General features: G+C 46.1%; 1 protein-coding gene across 1 annotated transcript in view; it reads left to right on the top strand.

Moving 5' to 3' along the window:
• The first annotated feature begins 227 nt into the window (after nt 1–227).
• The window catches only part of MTHFD1L (methylenetetrahydrofolate dehydrogenase (NADP+ dependent) 1 like), a 147,013-nt gene continuing 128,097 nt past the window's right edge, over nt 228–19,143 (top strand). The window contains exons 1-6 of the mRNA XM_021706589.1: nt 228–314; nt 3,441–3,491; nt 3,604–3,657; nt 9,861–9,985; nt 14,599–14,699; nt 15,985–16,121. Of these exons, the coding sequence (XP_021562264.1) occupies nt 3,459–3,491; nt 3,604–3,657; nt 9,861–9,985; nt 14,599–14,699; nt 15,985–16,121 (450 nt within the window). The 5' untranslated portion in view covers nt 228–314; nt 3,441–3,458. The remainder of the gene's footprint in view (nt 315–3,440; nt 3,492–3,603; nt 3,658–9,860; nt 9,986–14,598; nt 14,700–15,984; nt 16,122–19,143) is intronic.

Raw genomic sequence — 19,143 nt, 5'->3', positions numbered from 1 at the left:
AGACTCCAACTAAAAAAAAAAAATTGAGCTGTGCATTTTACACTGAATCGGTGTTTCCTGATGTCACTCTTGCCCTCCCCATCCTTCCATGCTATATGCTTAGAGCTTGCTCTTCTGTTGTCTAATTCTTTTCACTTAAGGCAATGAACTTTCTGAGGATACATGTTATTTCAATCCTTTCTACTCACTAACCAAGAAATGAATATGTTGTGTTTCTTTCTCATTGTAGAGAAGTCATTCAGAATTCAAAAGAAGTTCTGAGCTTACTGCAAGAAAAAAACCCTGCCTTTAAACCTGTTCTTGCTATTATTCAGGTAAGCTGAGAACGAGGTTCAGTTCTACTATTTTAGGATGCCTTTCTCTTTTTTTGAAGTCAGTGTCTTATTCTGTCACCCAGGCTGGAGTGCACTGGCAGGCTCATGGCCACTGCAGCCTCAACCTGCTGGGCTTGGTTGATCCTTCTGCCTTAGCCTTTCAAGTAGCTGGAACCAGAGTTTGTGCACCACCCGCCCAGTTAATTTTTTGATTTTATTGTAGTGATGAGATCTTGCCATCTTGCCTAGTGTGGTCTCGAACCCCTGGGCTCAGGCATTCCTCTTGCCTTTACCTCCCAAAATGCTGGAATTATGGGCTGAGCCCCTGCTCCCTTTTTTAAAAAAAAATTTTTAATTTTAAAGATATGGGGCCCAATTCAGGGTTAGGTATACAAATGTTCATTATGCAGGGCATTGATGAGGTGTGTCCCCCCCACCTCCCCTGGCAGTTTCCCACTACTGCCAATCCCTCCCTTTTTTTTTTTCTGGGATAGGCTCTCACTCTGTTGCCCAGGCTCGATCCCTGCTCACTGCAGCCTCTACCTTCTGGGCTCAGATGATCCTTCTGTCTCAGCTTCTTGAGTAATTGGGACTATAGGCATGCACCACCATGCTCGGCTAATTTTGTGTTTTTTGTACAGACGAGATCTCATTATGTTGTCCAGGCTGGTCTTGAACTCCTGGGCTCAAGCCATTCTCCTGTCTTAGGCTCCCAAAGTGCTAAGATTAAAGCCAGGAGCCATTGTGCCCCACCCATGCCTTTGAATTTAGAAAATAATTCTATAAAAGACCAGCTGCATTGCTTGTCAAAGAAGAGAGGGCTAGTTGGCAATGCTGTCGTTTCCCCTTTCTCTGGTTATTTGCAGCTTCAGGGTCACAGGTTAAGTGCAGCTCAGAACCTGTCTTCTGTGAGTCTTTTTCTTTGGGGTGTGGGTGGCTTTCAGAAGTCAGGGTAGTGCTCATGTGATTTGCACTCCACAGGATGTATTGTTGTCCACATGTGCTCATAAATGCTTACCAAATATGATTTGAAGGTGATGGGAACAAGTTCGCCTTTGTTTCCATGGATGACAGGTGTGTCTTTCAAAGCCCACCATGAACTTGATGGGCCAAAAGCCATTACTCTGCCAAAAGAACTCTGCATGCCACCCACATCTCTTGGCTGTAGTCCCTGGGTCTGAGCTGCAGTTGGCATTGGCTGCCATCCTGATTGGCACACTTGTGTGATGGCAGGTGCCGAGAAATTGGGTGGTGAGCCAAGCCTGTAAGCTGACACAGCTGACTGATGGGCGGCTATTGTGGGTTTGGCGCATGCTTACACTATCAAACTAGCAGCCTCCAGTTCCATCGATTGGTGCTTGGGTCTCAAGATTGTGATACTGTGCTCAAGTTATTCCGTTCTTCAGGGTGTACTTATCCACATCTTGCAAAGAAAGCTAGTTAGAGGCTGGGCACAGTAGCTCACCTGGTAATTTTATTATTATTATTATTATTGTTTTGAGTTGTAGTCTCACTCTGTTACCCAGGCTAGTAGCACATTCATGGCCACTGCAGCCTCGACCTGCTGGGTTCAGGAGATCCTTCTGCCTCAGCCTTCCAGGTAGCTGGAACTACAGGCATGTGCCACCACACCCAGCTAATTGTTTGATTTATTGTAGAGATGAGGTCTCGCCAAGTTGCCCAAACTCGTCTTGAACCCAAGAGCTCAAGCAATCCTCTCACCTCAGCCTCCCAAAGTGCTGGGCTTGTAGGCATGAGCCACTGTGCCTGGCCTGTTATTATTACCATTGTTTTTGAGGAAGAGTTTCACTCTATTGCCCAGGCTAGAATGCAGTGGTACGCTCATGGCTACTGCAGCCTCAACCTACTGGGCTCAGGCCATCCTTCTGCCTCAGCCTTCAAAGTGGCTGTAACCAGAGGTGCACACCACCACACCCAGCTAATTTTTTGATTTATTGTAGAGACGAGGTCTCACCAAGTTGCCCATAGTGGTCTCGAATCCCTGGGCTCAGATAGTCCTCTTGCCTCTGCCTCTCAAAGTGCCTGACAGGTGTGACCCCCTGTGCCTGGACTCATCCTATAACTTCTGTACTGTGAGAGGCCTAAGCAGGAGGATCAGTTGAGGCTTGGAATTCCAGACCCTGTCTTTACAAAGAATTAAAATTTTTTTAAAAATGTTTAAATAGAAAACAAGCTGGACACGGTGGCTCACGTCTGTAATTCCAGCACTTTGGAAAGCAGAGGCCAGAGAATTGCCTGAACTCAGGAGTTTGAGACCAGCCTGAGCAACATGGTGAGACCTCACCTCTACAATAAATCAAAAAATTAGCTGGGTGTGGTGGTGTGTGCCTGCGGTTCCAGCTACTTGGAAGGCTGAAGCGGAAGGATTGCCTGAGCCCAGCAGGTCAAGGCTGCAGTGGCCATGAGTGTGCCACTGCACTCCAGCCTGGGTGACAGAGTGTGACTCATACTCAAAAAAAAAAAAAAAAAGAAAAAAACAAAGAAAATTAAAGGAGGAGCTTAAACTTCTGGGAACGTACTGACTCCTTGGCTTTCCACCTAAGGGAAAAACTGTTTACATTCCTATCTTTGGTGTCCTCATTTAGAGAAGGAAGTTGACTGTGTTACTATGTGTGTCTTATCTCCTGAGAAATACTACTTTTTTAAAAAAAGCAACATAAGTTGAAAGCCTGAGAAAATATTTTTTTTCTTTTTGTGAGTCACTGTCTTACTCTGTCACCCAGGCTGAAGTTCAGTAGTATGATCACAGCTCACCGCAGCCTTGGCCTCCTAGACTCAGGCAATCCTTCAGCCTTAGCCTTCCAAGTACCTGAGACTGCAAGTGTGTGCTACCATGCCTGGCTAATTTTTTGAATTTTTGTAGAGACAAGGTCTGGTTATGTTGCCTAGGCTGGTCTTGAACTCCTGGGCTTAAGCAATCCTCCTGAGAAATTAATATGCTCATAAATACTGGCCATTAGTCCCTATTCCTAAGCAGTAGGATTATTTTCCACATTTTCCACGTCGCCTTTGTATTCAGGTCATCTGTAATCACAAAATTGGTTTCTATTGTGTTTTGTGCCTTTTCACGATATTTTAATTCTCTTTCTTCCTCCCCCTCCTAAGGTAGGTGATGACAACTTGATGCAGGAAGTCAACCAGAATTTGGCTGAGGAGGTGAGGATTTTTGATTTTTTTTTAAAATTCATTTTGATTTTTAAAGAATTCATTATAATTTTTTACAGCGTGTTCTCTTATAGTGACAGATGACCTTGTGTTCCCTTTTCAGGCTGGTCTGAACATCACCCACATTTGCCTTCCTCCCGACAGCGGTGAAGAGGAGGTAATCTCAGAGCACTTCAACCCTGTCTTCTTTAGACTTAATAGGCCTGTTGACACCTCTTAGTTGTGTCTGGAACAAATCCAGCCTTTTTTTTTAGTTGAAATCTCACTCTGTTGCCCAGGCTGGAGTACAGTGGCATACTCACGGCCACCCCAGCATTGACCTGCTGGGTTCTGGCGATCCTTCCACCTCAGCCTGAGCTACAGGCATGCGCTATCACGTCCGGCTAATTTTTTTTATTTGTGGTAGAGTCGAGGTCTTGCCATATTGCGTGGGCTGGTCTTGAACCCGTGGGCTCAGGCAATCCTCCGGCCTTGGCCTCCCAAAGTGCTGGGATTACAGGCTGAACCACTGATCCCATCCAAATCCAGCCTTTTCTTGTGGCTGAGTTTTTTTTTTTTGAGTTGGAGTCTCACTCTGTCACCCAGACTGGAGTGCTGGGCTCCGGCGATCCTTCCTCCTCAGCCTTCCGCGTAGCTGGAATTACAGGCATGCGCTACCACGCCTGGCTGATTTTTTGATTTATTGTAGAGATGAGGTCTCGCTGCCCAGGCGGGTCTCGAACCCGCGGGCTCAGGCAATCCACTCACTTCAGCCTCCCAAAGGCATGGGATTACAGGCTGAGCCACAGAGCCCGGCTGTGGCTGAGTTTTTAGAGGAACGAGTCTCCCATGCCCTCCCCTTTTTTTTTTTAGTTGGAGTCTCACTCTTGTCGCCCAGACCGGAGTGCAGTGGCATGTTCATGGCCACCGCAGCCTCAACCTGCTGGGCTCAGGTGATCCTTCTGCCTCAGCCTTTCAAGTAGCTGGAACTATGGACTTGCACCACCATGCCCAACTAATATTTCTTGATTTGTTGTAAAGAACAAGTCTCGCCAAATTGCCCAGGCTGGTCTCGAACCATGGGCTCAGGCAGTTCTCCCGCCTCCCAAAGTGCTAGGATTACAGGGGTGAACCACTATGTCCAGTGAGTCCCTCCTTTTATTCCCTCAGTGTAGATGCTTCTTCATCTTTTTGTCCCTTGTGATTTGTATGTTTCTACTGAAGACTTGGTGATCAGAGTTGTTTCCTCAGCGGTAGGGACAGTGTCTTCTAGTGGAAATTGTCGGGCTGTGGGTGTCTGGGGAACCGGTTCCTCTTGCCCCAACCTGACAGGTTGTTTGACCTCGAGCTGTTCTTTGGTTTGTCTGAGTCATAGTAGCCATAAAATAAAGGAACAGGTTGAGGTGATCTTCAGAGTCTTTTTAGAATAACGGCTGTGAGTCCTTCCTTGACGTTTTGGGACAGCTGTTAAAAAATAGTCATAGATTCTTTCACTGCTGCTCACATGATCTAGTTGCTTCTGTGACAACCTCCCCAAGCGTCATCTCAAACCTGGGAGAAGCAGCCACAACCTCCCCACCCCAGTGCAGAAATGAGGAGATTGGGCCTCAAGTCATAGGTCCCCATACCAGGGCTGGGTCCCTCTGATGCCTGCTTTTCTTCCAACTGGCTTCATAGGATAGAAAATGTCAACTAACAGAGTCTTAAATAACACAGGAGTCTGTTTTTCCAGTACGTGAATAAAGTTTGGAAGTTTCTAATCCTTGGCTGGTGGTGTCACCAGGGCATAGAAATTCGGGCTCCTTCTGTCCCTCGGCTCTGCCACTGTTGTTTTGCTATTTCTTAGTTCAAGATGGCAGTTCAGCTCTACCAGTCACATCCACGACCTAGCCAGTGTCAAATAAGAAATAGATTGGGGCCGGGTGTGATAGCTCAAGCCAGTAATCCCAGCACTTTGGGAGGCTAAGGTGAGGAGATTGCTTAAGCTCTCGGGTTTAAGAACAGCCCGGGCAACTCGGTGAGATCTCATCTCTACAGTAAATCAAAAAATTAGCTGGACATGGTGCCACACTTGTAGTTCCAGTTACTTGGAAGTCTGAGACGGAAGGATCGCCTGAGCCCAATAGGTCAATGCTGGGGTGGCTGTGAACGTGCCACACTGCACTACAGCTGGGGCAACAGTGAGACTCCAACTCGAAAAATAAATAAATAAATAAATTGGGTCTGGGAATGGTGGCTCATGTCTGTAACCCCAGCACTTTGGGAGGCTGAGGCAGGAGAATTGCTTGAGCCCACAAATTCGAGACCAGCCCAGGCAACATGGCTCATCTCTCCAAAAGACAAAAAATTAACTGGGCATGGTGGTGTGTGCCTGGAGTCCCAGCTACTTGGAAGGATCGCCTGAACCTAGGAGTTTGAGGCTGTGGTGAGCTATGATCGTGTCACTGTAGCTTGGGTGACAGAGTGAGACCCTGACCAAAAAAAAAGGAGAAAGAAATTGCAACTTAGTAAAACATTATTCCAAGGTAGGTAAAGGGACTATTGCAATAAGGAGAAGGCTCTACCCACAAGATGTGCGGTCCTCCTGAGAGTCAGAAAGACGGTTTTTTGCCTTTTTTTGAGTCGAAGTCTCAATCTTGCCCAGGCTGGAGTACAGTGGCACACGCACAGCCACCGCAGCCTCGACCTGCTGGGCTCAGGGATCCTTCTGCCTCAGGCTTCCAAGAGGCTGGAACTACAGGCACGTGCGTGCCACCATGCCCAGCTGATTTTTTGATTTATTATAGAGACAAAGTCTCGTCAAGTTGCCCGGATTGGTCTCAATTCCTTGGGCTCAGGCAATCCTCTTGCTTCTGCCTCTCAATGTACTGGGGTTACAGGCATGAGCCACTGCACTGGCCAAGATCCTCTTTTCTTTTTTTTTTTTTTTTTTTTTTTTTTGAGCCGGAGTCTTTGTTCGTCTAGGCTGGAGTGCAGTGGTACGCCCACGGCCATGGCAGCCTCAACCTGCTGGGCCCAGGTGATCCTTCTGCCTCAGCCTTCCAAATAGCCAGAATTACAGAGGGGCAACCCCACGCCTGGCTAGTTTTTTGATTTATTATAGAGACAAAGGCTCGCCAATTTCCCCCCCTGGCCTCAGGTAATCCTCTCGTCTCTGCCTCTCAAAGTGCTGGGATTGCAGGCATGAGCCACCGTGTCCAGCTGCAATCAACTTTCTTAGATCACACATACAATTGAGATGATACCGTATTTGTCGTTCTGTGTCTGGCTTATTACACTTAATATAATGTCCTGCAGGTTCACTAATGATGCTGCAAATGATAGTATTTCATCCCATTGTGCATATAGACCACATTTTCTCTATCCATTCGTCCATTAATGGGCACTTAGATTGATTCCATCTCTTGGCTATTGTGAATAGAGCTGTAATAAACCTGGGAGTGCAGACGTCTTTTTTTTTTTTTTTAATCTTTTTTGAGTCAGAGTCTCACTCAGTGGCCCAGACTGGAGTGCAGTGGCATGCTCATGGCCACCACAGCCTCGACCTGCTGGGCTCAGGTGATCCTTCCGCCTCAGCCTTCCAAGTAGCTGGAACTATAGGCATGTGCCACCATGCCTGGCTAATTTTTTGATTTATTGTAGAGATGAGGTCTTGCCAAGTTGCCCAGGTTGGTCTCAAACCCCTGGACTCAGGCAGTCTTCTCACCTCTACCTCCCAAAGTGCTGGGATTACAGGCTTGAGCCATCGTGCCCAGCCCAGACATCTTTCAACATACTCTTTGAAAGGCAATAAAAGCAAAAATAGACAAATGGGACTACATCAAGCTAAAAAGCTTCTACACAGCAAAGAAAACAATCAATAAAGTAAAGAGATAATCTACACATTGGGAGAAAAAGTTCACAAACTATGCATCCAACCAGGGGTTAATGTCCAAAAATATATAAGGACTTCAGACAGCTCAATAGCAATCCATCAATCAATCATCCAATTAAAATTGGGCAAAAGACTTGAATAGACATTTCCCAAAAGAAGACATATAAATGACCGGCACATATTTAACAAAATACTCAACATCAGAGAAATGCACGTCAAAACTATGATGAGCTATCAGCTCATGAAGAAAGGGGAACCCTTACACACTTTTGGTGGGACTATAGATTAGTACAGCCATTATAGAAAGCAGATGAAGCCGGGCTCGGTAGCTCAGCCTGCAATCCCGTGCTTTGGGAGGCCAAGGTGAGTGGATTGCCTGAGCCCACAGGTTTGAGACCCGCCTGGACAACTTGGCGAGACCTCATCGCTACAATAAATCAAAAAATTAGCTGGGCGTGGTAGTGTGCACCTGTAGTTCCAGTTACCTGGAAGGCAGAGGTGGAAGGATCGCTGGAGCCCAGCAGGTCGAGGCTGCGGTGGCCAGGAGCGGCCACTGCACTCCAGTCTGGGTGACAGCGTGAGACTCCAACTCAAAAAAAAAAAAGCAGATGAAGATTCTAGAACTGCCATATGACCCAGCAATTCCCACTACTGGGTACATATCCAAAAGAACCATAACAAGTATATTGAAAGACATCTGCACCCCTAGGTTTATTACAGCACTATTCATAATAGCCAAGAGATGGAATCAATCTAAGTGCCCATTAGTGGATGGATGGATAGAGAAAATGTGGTCTATATGCACAATGAAATCCTGTCATTTGCAGCAACATGAGTGAACCTGGAGAACAACATATTAAGTATAATAAGCTAGACACAGAAAGACAAATACTGTATCATCTCGATTATATGTACAATCTAAGAAAGTTGATGGCAGCTGGGCATGGTGGCTCATGCTGGCAATCCCAGCACTTTGGGAGGCAGTGACGAGAGGATTGCCTGAACCCAGGGGTTTGAGATCATCCTGGGGAACTTGGTGAGCCTTTGTTTCTACAATAAATCAAAAAATTAGTCAGGCATGGTGGCATCCCCCTGTAATTCCAGCGAATGGATCACCTTGGAAGGGTGCCACTACACTCCAGCCTGGGTGACAGAGTAAGACTCCGACTCAAAAAAAAAAGAAAGCAAATAGGATCTTGGCTGAGAGCGATAGCTCCCACCTGTAACCCCAGCAGTTTGGGAGGCAGAGGCAAGAGGATTACTTGAGCCCAGGGGTTAAATAGCTTTTTTCCCCTTGCCAGGTAATAATTCCATAGTGATTTTTTTCTTTTCTTTTCTTTTCTTTTTTTTTTTTTTTGAGTTGGAGTCTCACTTTGTCCCCCAGACTGGAGTGCAGTGGCTGCTCCCAGCCGCCACAGCCTCGACCTACTGGGCATTGGTGATCCTTCCGCCTCAGCCTTCCAAGTAGCTGGAACTATAGGTGCGCACTACCACGCCCGGCTCATTTTGATTTATTGTAGAGATGAGGTCTCGCCAAGTTGCCCAGGCAGGTTGCGAACCCGCGGGCTCAAGCAATCCACTCACCTCAGCCTCCCAAAGGCGTGAGATTACAGGCTGAGCCACCGAACCCGGCTGTGATTTTTTTCTAGGTGATAAAACAAAAATAGTAAGCCAATACTTCCTCAGGGTGAGATCTGAATGCACTGGCTAGTATCCTCTTACATATGAACAAACATTTTTAAGTGAAATGAATCAGGATCTTATCTCCTGGCATAAAATAGAGATAAGCTAAGAAAGGACAACGTGTTGCTTCTTTAGAGAAATACCTGGACATTTGTTAACTATGATGCCTTAGCTTCCCAAACTGTACTTTGGCCTTTTTCATAAATAATGGAGTATCTTAGTGTTTCCATTCAAAAGAAGCTATGTGTGCTTTTCTAACATAAGCCTTTAGGTAGGGTTCCTCTGTGTCATTTAGGTCCAGAGAATCTGAGGGCCTCTGTGACTTCTTGGACTTGTGATTAGTAAGCTCTGCTGAACACATTGTGCTGGAAGCGTACACATACATAGGCTGAGCTGGGTTGGACGCGTGGGATTCAGGCTTCCTGCCCTCCCTGAAAACTGGCGGTGTGTTTGGCTTCACATATGATTGTTGAAAGAGCATTGTCTTTTGTCTGTCTAAACCTTAATAGCTGCTGGGCTGGGTTTTTGTTTTTGTTTCTGGCTCAGAGTAGAGCAATAGATGGAGAAGTCACTAAAAAATTCAGCCAAGCTCTTTTACTTTTTGAGTTTTATAAACATGATGAAAAGAAAAAATGGGCTTCTTGTGGTGCTTTACACTGAGTCTTCAGCAAGTAGTAAAAAATAAAAACAGTAACAGATGCATTTTCATGAGTCAATTTTTTGTTTTGTTTTGTTTTGTTTGCTGATAGCTTCTTTTGCTGGGTCCTACTTTCCATGCACCTAATTTTTGTGTGTTTTTTGGCTTTGTTTGGTTTTCTCTCAAGATTATAGATGAAATCTTGAAGATTAATGAAGACATCAGAGTACATGGTCTGGCCCTTCAGATTTCTGAGAAGTCATTTAGCAACAAAATCCTTAATGCCTTGAAACCAGAAAAGGATGTGGATGGGTAAGAAGATGTAAACAAATAGCCTTTATTGCTAACTCACTTTTTCTACTGTGATTTTTTTTTATAAATTCTTTCTGTTTGTGTCAACTATATCAGTATATTAGGAGATAAAAAATCATTTTAAATATTCCAGGAATTTGAGGACTTTTACAGTTATGAAAGTTGCATATTTTAGAAAATAACAGTAGCCCTTTTATACTGCTTGGGTGCCATTTTGGAAATAATCTCTACCAACTTGTTTATTTGTTTATTTATAAAGACAGAGTATTGCTTTGTCATCAAGGATGGAGTGCAGTGGTGTGATCATAGCTCATGGTAACCTTGAACTCCTAGACTCCAATTATCCTCCAACCTCATCCTCCCAAATAGTGGAATTACAGGCGCAGGTCGCCATGGTCGGCTCCTTTTTTTATTACTATGTTTTGTGGAGATGGGGTCTTGCTGTGTGCCCAGACTGGTCTTCAACGGCAACTTCAAACAGTCCTCTGTCTTTAACCTCTTGAGCAGCTGGGCTTACAGGAGTGAGCTACTGCACCTAGCCCGTTGTACTCATGCAATAGTTTCCTGTACAGAGCTTGGCCAGCCTTCCTAAGAGTTTTTTCTTGGTAATTCTACCAGACCGGAGGGAACAACCTAGAAACCTGATGCCCTAGCTGAACCATAATTCCCCCTTAGTCCTAGCTGGTTGAGAACAACAGAACGACGACTTTTTTTTTATTTAGTTGGAGTCTCACTCTGTTGCCTAGGCTAGAGGGCAGTGGCACACTCAGGGCCACCGCGGCCTCGACCCGCCGGGCTCAGGTGATCCTTCCGCCTCAGCCTTCCAAGTAGCTGGAACTACAGGAAATACTTTTCTTTCTTTTTTTTGAGTTGGAGTCTCACTCTGTCGCTCAGGCTGGAGTGCAATGCCACCACGCCCAGTTAATTTTTTTGATTTATTGTAGAAACAAGGTCTCGCCAAGTTGCCCAGGCTGGAATTTTTTTGATTTATTGTAGAGATGAGTCTCACCAGGATGTCCAGGCTGGTCTCAAACCCCTGAACTCGGGCAGTCCTCTCACCTCGGCCTCCCAAAGTACTGGGATTACAGATGTGAGCCACTGCACCCAGCCACAAATACTTTTCTTAATGATACAAGGCTTTATTTTACACTTGAGTGGGAAATCTTAACTATCACATGCTCAGATGTTGCATGTGACTCTGATTCACGTCATGGGACTCTGATTCACGTCATGGTGTGACACAGGTTTCCTAGAACAAAGAATATTGCCCATCTGCAGTGGGGTCAGCATATTTTCTGAAGATTAAAAACCTCATTTTCCTACATGGAAATAAAGGAAGTATTTCATACTGTGAACATAAAGAACACAATGTATTACAGAGTTATAAGGTTATGAGCAAATTTATGAAATCAGATTCTTGGTCTAGTGTATCCTTTTTTTTCTTTTTCTTTTTTTTTTTTGAGCTGGAGTCTCACTCTGTCGCCCAGACTAGAGTGCAGTGGCAGCTTCGACCTGCTGGGCTCCAGCGATCCATCCGCCTCAGCCTTCCAAGTAGCTGGAACTACAGGTGCGCGCTACCACGCCTGGCTAATTTTTGATTTATTGTGGAGATGAGGTCTTGCCAAGTTGCCCGGGCGGGTCTCGAACCGGCGGGCTCAGGCAATCCACTCACCTCAGTCTCCCAAAGGCGTGGGATTCCAGGCCCTTTTTTTTTCTTTTTGAATCGAAGTCTCACTCTGTTGCCCAGGTCGAAGTACAGTGGCACACTCAATGCCAATGCAGCCTCGGCCTGTTGGGCTCAGGTAATCTTGTCTCAGCCTTCCAAGTAGCTGGAACCCAGACATGTGCCACCATGCCCGGCTAATTTTTTGATTCATTGTAGAGATGAGGTCACACCATGTTGCTCAGGCTGGTCTCAAACCCCTGAACTCAGGCAATCTTCTTGCCTCCGCCTCCCATAGTGCTGGGATTACAGTCGTGAGCCACTGCATCCAGCTAGTGTATCCTTTAGGGCAGTGATCCCCACCTTTTTGGCATTCAGGACCAGTTTCGTGGAAGACATTTTTTCCATGGATGGGGTGCGAGGGGAGATGGTTTCAGGATAATGCAAGTGCATAACATTTATTGCACACTTTATTTCTATTATTATTTCACTGTAATAGTAATGAAATAATAGTATATCTCACTTTAAAAAAAGAGGTGCGGATGGAGTGGTAAATAAAATAATGGGTGGACCAAGCACAGACTAAAATAAGTGTCTGATTCTGATTTAAAACCTGCCACCAAGGCCGGGCTCGGTGGCTCAGCCTGTAATCCCCGTGCTTTGGGAGGCCGAGGTAAGTGGATTGCCTGAGCCCACGGGTTCGAGACCCGCCCGGGCAACTTGGCGAGACCTCATCTCTACAATAAATAAAAAAAAATTAGCCAGGCGTGGTAGCACGCACCTGTAGTTCCAGCTACTCGGATGGCTGAGGCGGAAGGATCGCCGGAGCCCAGCAAGTAGAGGCTGCGGTGGCCGGGAGCAGCCACTGCACTCCAGTCTGGGCGACAGAGTGAGACTCCAACTCAAAAAAAAAAAAAAAGCTGCCACCAGATGCAACTGTAAAATTGAAGTACATCAACTCACTTACCACTCATGGGTAGGGTTTTGATATACGAGTCTGTGAACAATTGACGTATTGTGGCCTCTGCAGAGTCACTGCTAATGTTGATCTGTATTTGCAGCTGCTCCCCAGCACTAGCATCACCGCTGAGCTCCACCTCAGATCATCAGGCATTAGATTCTCATAGGGGATGCACAACCTAGATCCTCGCATGCACAGTTCACAATAGGGTTCCTGCTCCTATGATAATCGAATGCTGCCACCTATGTGACAGGAGGCAGAGCTCAGATGGTGATGGGAGCGATGGGGAGCAGTTGTCAGTACAGATGAAGCTTCACTCACTAGCCTGCTGCTCACCTCCTGCTGTGCAGCCAGGCTTCTAACAGGCCATTGACTGGTACTGGTCCATGGCCTGGGAGTTGGGGACCCCTGCTTTAGGGTTGGATTGAGAGGCTACCACCTCCCTAAGACATCCAGGTATCTTTCATGCTAGGCTTTAATTGTGACTTGGAGTAGACCCAAATACAGAGTGAAGAGTTGTCATGAAAATCTCCAGTCTTGCCGGGTGCAGTGGCTCATGCCTATAATCTCAACACTTTGGAAGGCTGAAGTGAGAGGATTGCTTGAGCCCATGGGTTTGAGACCAGCCCAGGCAACTTGGCGAGGGCTCATCTCTACAATAAAATAAAATAAAATAAATTAGCCAGGTGTGGTGGCGCATACCTGTAATTCCAACTGCTTGGAAGGCTGAGTCCAGGAGGTTGAGGCTGCGGTGGCTGTGAGTGTGCCACTGCACTCCAGCTTGGGCAACAGAGTGAGAATCCAACTCAAAAAAAGAAAAATAAAGAAAATCTCTAGTCCTATAGTTGACTAACTGTAACGGGAGAGGAAGCCCTATCAATGAGAGAATGTTCAGAACCTGAACCAGGACATAGTTTCAAGGCTTTCATAAGAGAATTATGTAAACTTATCTGAATATCTCCATTTTGTTACTATTACTAACCTTATTGACAATGTCAGTTTAGGCTAGATTGTTATGGAAAGTTTTGTCCTAGATTTGAATGGGTAAGGGCACAGAACCCATCTAAAATGTGTGGTCACTCATTCTCCTGATTTCCCAAGGAGATAAGTGCTGAGGTCAGGAGGGATCAGACCTTTGAATCTCAGGTCTTACTGGGTCACTCCAGGTTTGTAGGATTGGTTCTGGGTTTCAGGGACTGTAGGGGTACGATGTTGCATAGTTCCAGGGGTGGCGTTCCACTGTAGTCGGTTGAAAGATTCTCTCTGAAGTTGTGAGGTGAAGCCCTCCATAGTCTTGGGTTGTCCTGGTGTATGGGCAGAACCAGAACACTCGAAGTAGGGATCAGACTGAAATTTCCTGAGGGGCTGATTTAAGAGGTTAATGGGCATTACTGCCTGCCCCCTTTTTAGTTCATAGTTAATGTGTTCGATCTATCAAACAATGACTGGAATGTTGGTTTTTTTTTTAATCGGAGTCTCACTCTGTCACCCAGGCTGGAGTGCAGTGGCACACTCACAGCCACCGCAGCCTTGACCTGCTGGGCTCAGGTGATCCTTCCATCTCAGCCTTCCAAGTAGCTGGAACCACAGGCATGTGCCCCCATGCCTGGCTAATTTTTTTTTGATTTATTGTAGAGATGAGGTCTCACCATGTTGCTCAGGTTGGTCTTGAACCCCTGAGCTCAGGCAAACCTCTCACCTCCACCTCCCAAAGCCTGGGATTACAGGCTTGAGCCACTGCGCCTGGCGACTAGGATGTTATTTGAGATTAATACATGTGAATTAGCCAAGCATGTGGCCATACCTGTAATCCCAATGCTTTGGGAGACTGAGGCAGGAGGATTGCTTGAGGCCCAGAGTTCAAGACTAGCCTGGGCAACAGAACAAGACCCTGTCTCTCCCCTCCCTTAAAAAAAAAATCCATGTGAATTTCATATATGTGATTGGTGACTGGGCTTTGACTTACCTGTTCCCTTGTTTCTGATTTAGAGTAACAGACATAAACCTGGGGAAGCTGGTGCGTGGAGACGCCCACGAATGCTTTGTTTCACCTGTTGCCAAAGCTGTACTTGAACTTCTTGAAAAATCAGGTAGGATGCGCCTTCAGAAAGGCTGCTGCTTTCTATTTATCGGTATTGACATTATTTTAAAAAATTTTTTTATTTATTGTTTGAGTCGGAGTCTCACTGTTGCCCAGACTGGAGTGCAGTGGCATGTTCATGGCCACCACAACCTTGAACTACTGGGCTCAGGTGATCCTTCCACCTCGGCCTTCCAAGTAGCTGTCTGAATACAGGGGTTCAAGACCAGCCTGGGCAACTTAGCAAGACCTTGTCTCTATAATATATCAATTAGCTGGAACCATAGGCATGCACCACCATGCTGGGCTAGTTTTTTGATTTATTGTAGAGACGAGGTCTCGCCAAGTTGCCCAAGCTGGTCTTAAACACATGGGCTCAGGTAGTCCTCTTGCCTCTGCTTCCCAAAGTGCTGGGATTACAGGCATGAGCCACCGCGCCCGGCGACATTATTTTTTAATAAAAATTTGTTTCTGCAAAGTTCTAATTGAAACAAGGTAATGATATTTCTTTTTTTTTTTTTTTTTTTTGAGTTGGAGTCTCACTCTGTCACTGGAGTGCAGTGGCCGCTTCCGGCCACCGCAGCCTCGACCTGCTGGGCTCCGGCGATCCTTCCGCCTCAGCCTTCCGAGTAGCCGGAATTACAGACATGCGCTACCACGCCCGGCTGATTTTTTGATTTATTGTAGAGATGAGGTCTCGCTGCCCAGGCGGGTCTCGAACCCACGGGCTCAGGCAGTCCACTCACCTCAGCCTCCCAAAGGCGCGGGATTACAGGCTGAGCCACCGAGCCCAGCTGGTAGTGATATTTCATGCTGATTTTCTTTAATATTCTCATCTATTCTTTTGGGAGGGACAAGTGAACAACTGGAACATTTTTCTAATAAGGTTGAGTGTGTTATAATTTAAAAGAGAAATTGGTAAGGATGAATGATTAACCTACTTTATTATTATTATTACTATTATTATTAATTTTTGGAGTGGGATTCTCACTCTGTCACCCAGGCTGGAGTGCAGTTGCATGATCATGGCGATTGCTGCTTTGACCTGCTAGGCTGAGGTGATCCTCCTACCTCACCTCCTGAGTAGCTGGGATTACAGGAGTATGCCACGACACCCAGCTAACTTTTTTACTTTTTTGCAGAGACAAGGGCTCATGTTGCCCAGGCTGGTCTTGAAATCCTGAGCTCAAGCAGTCCTTCCATTTTGGCCTCCCAATATGCTGGGATTGCAGGCATGAGCCACCGCCCCCAGCATAAGTTTTGATTATAATTTTGAATTTTCAATTGCTTGATAGATGTCAACTTAGATGGCAAGAAGATCTTAATCATAGGGGCCCATGGGGCCTTGGAAGCTGCCCTCCAGTGCCTGTTCCAAAGAAAAGGGTCCATGACAATGAGCTCCCAGTGGAAAATGCCTCAGCTTCAAAGCAAGGTAATTTCAGATTGGAAATGTGTAAGCTTGAGTGCTTGTGTTAGCATAGAAGAAATGCTGGAAATGTGTAAGCTAAGTGTATAACTCAAGAAATTAGAGAAAGAATTAAATTGATCCATATCCATTAAAAACATGTATTTGGACCAGGCGCAGTGGCTCACACCTGTAATCCCAGCACTTTGGGAGGCTGATGTGAGAGGATTGCCTGAGCCCACAGGTTCGAGACCAGCCTGGGCAACTTGGTGAGCCCTCATCTCTACAATAAATCAAAAAATTAGCCAGGCGCGGTAGCGTGTATCTGTAGTTCCAACTACTTGGAAGGCTGAGACGGAAGGATTGCCTGAGCCCAGCCGGTCGAGGCTGAGGTGGCTGTGTCACCACACTCCAGCTTGGGTGACAGTGAGACTCCGGCTCAAAAATACAAAAACCTGTATTTGGAGAAAACACTCAAACCACCACCACGATCATCAACATGCAAGAAAACTTCTGTGACCCAGTGTGTGGGGGGTTTTCCCTACATACCAAGCCGCAGACACCAGCTGGTGTCCTCCGATTCAGTACCTAGATAGTGTCACATCCCACAGGCTGAAGGCTCAGTCCCTGGAATCCCCCCTTCTGCAAGTGTGGCCCTCTAGAACTCCTGACCAACTGGCTTCAAGTCCAGTTTCCACAACCCCCTTTTTGGGTTTGGTTCATTTACTGGAGCAGCTCACAGAATTCAGGGAAACACTTCCATTTACTGGTGTATTATGAAGGATACTACGAAGGATACGGCTGAAGAGATGCACAGGGTGAGGTATGGGGGAGAGGCACAGAGCTTCCAGGCCCCGCTGGCCCACCACCCTCCAGGAGCCATCTGGAAAAACTCCAGACCCAGCCTTCTTGGGTTTTTATGGCAGTTTCCTGATGTCAGCCTTTCTTCCCCCAGAGTATAGGGCCAGACTCTCCCTGGGGAGGATCCTTTTTTTTTTTGAGTTGGAGTCTCATTCTCTGCCCAGGTTGGAGTGCAGTGGCATGTTCATGGCCACCGCAGCCTCAACCTGCTGGGCTCAGGTGATCCTTCTGCCTCAGCCTTCCAAGAAGCTGGAAGTATAGGCACCACCACGCCTCAGCCTTCCAAGTAGCTGGAAGTATAGGCACCACCACGCCTGACTAACTTTTTGATTTATTGTAGAGGTGACGTCTCACCATGTGGCTCAGGCTGGTCTACAGTCCCTGAGCTCAGGCAGTCCTCTCGCCTTGGCCTCCCAAAGTGCTGGGATTCTAGGCGTGAGCCACTGTGTCTGCCTCCACAGTCAGAAAGGTAGTGGAAGATTAGAAGATTACGTATACACAGTGGAATATTATGCAGCCATAAAGAAGGACAAATACATGGACTTCGCAGCAACTTGGATGGATTTGGAGTCGATCATACTTAGTGATCTATCACAAAAACAAAGAACAGAGTACCATATGTTCTCACTCATAAGCGGACGTTGAACAATTATAATACTATAAGAAAGTGTTTGACAGTAATGGGAAACTGGCAGAGGAGGAGAGGTGGGATTGGCAGTTGAGGGAAATTGCTAGGGGAGGGAGGGGCATACCTCATCAACAAGGGTACCTGCATAATCAATGTTTGTGTACCTAACCCTGAATTATACCCCACATCTTTATAATAATAGATATATGTATATATGTGTGTGTGTGTGTGTGTGTGTGTGTGTGTGTATAAAATCCTGCCTTGGAGCAGGTGAAAGAAGGGCAAAAAATCCTGCCTTAGAGCAGGTGAAAGAAGAGCAAGAGGAAGCCAGAGAGATTCTGTTTCCTGAGACCTGTTCATCACAGCCAGGGTTACAACAGAAAGCTGTGTCACGGGCTGTAGAAGTTATAAGTAGGAACGTGGACAAAAGTGTTCTCTCTCTCTCTTTACACACACACACACACACACACACACACACACACAGTGCCAAAAAATGTATACACCTTTTAAGAAAGGAAAAAAAACTATTAAAACTGTTAAAAAGCCAAGCTCAGTGACTCAGCCTGTAATCCCACGCTTTGGGAGGCTGAGGTGAGTGGATTGCCTGAACCCACGGGTTCGAGACCCACCTGGGCAACTTGGCAAGACCTCATCTCTACAATAAATCAAAAAATTAGCCGGGCCTGGTAGCACGCACCTGTAGTTCCAGCTACTTGGAAGGCTGAGGTGGAAGGGTCGCCGGAGCCCAGCAGGTCGAGGCTGCGGTGGCCGGGAGCGTGCCACTGCACTCCAGTCTGGGTGACAGAGTGAGACTCCAACTCAAAAAAAAAAAAAAAACTGTTGAAAGATGAATATAAGTCATGTTTGACTTCTGTAATTACAAGAGGTGCTTGAAGTGGTTACCGTCCGCATCCAGACACTTCTGATTATGGCGAATACCTCTGAAAACATGTATACGGGGCAACCCTGGTATATGTAAAGTAGCATGGCAACATTGAATCAGTCTCCTCACCAAACAAGCAAATAAAAAAGGCAACAGGTGGTTTATGCATAAGTTCTGTCAAAGAACAGATTGTTCTCATCTTATCTTTTTTTCCAGTGAATGGAAACAGAAGAAACATATCTTAACTCATTTTATGAGAGCCAAAGCCAGACAAGGACAAAATGGGAAAGGAAGATTCAGAGGCCAATTTCACCTGAAGTCACTATGAAATAATCATGAGAAAATCAAATACAGCTCAAGTTGAGTTTATGTTAGGGTTGCCAGAGTGATTTAACATCAGAAAACTGTTACTGTCATTCACTACATTATCAGATGAAAAACTGTATTCTGACCATTATGAGTACAAAACAGTCATTTGATGAATCTAGTATTCATTATGATAATTTTTTTTTTTTTTTGAGTTGGAGTCTCACTCTGTCAACCAGACTGCAGTGCAGTGGCCACTCCCGGCCACTGCAGCCTCGACCTCCTAGGCTCTGGCGATCCTTCTGCCTCAGCCTTCCAAATAGCTGGAACTACAGGCGTGCACTACCATGCCCGGATAATTTTTTATTTAT

Source organism: Carlito syrichta, unplaced genomic scaffold (assembly GCF_000164805.1).
Source record: "Carlito syrichta isolate Samal-C Ts95f unplaced genomic scaffold, Tarsius_syrichta-2.0.1 Scaffold315803, whole genome shotgun sequence".
Classification (NCBI taxonomy): Eukaryota; Metazoa; Chordata; class Mammalia; order Primates; family Tarsiidae; genus Carlito; species Carlito syrichta.
The sequence above is the reverse complement of the archived record's forward strand: the minus strand, read 5'-3'. Positions and strand labels throughout refer to the sequence as shown.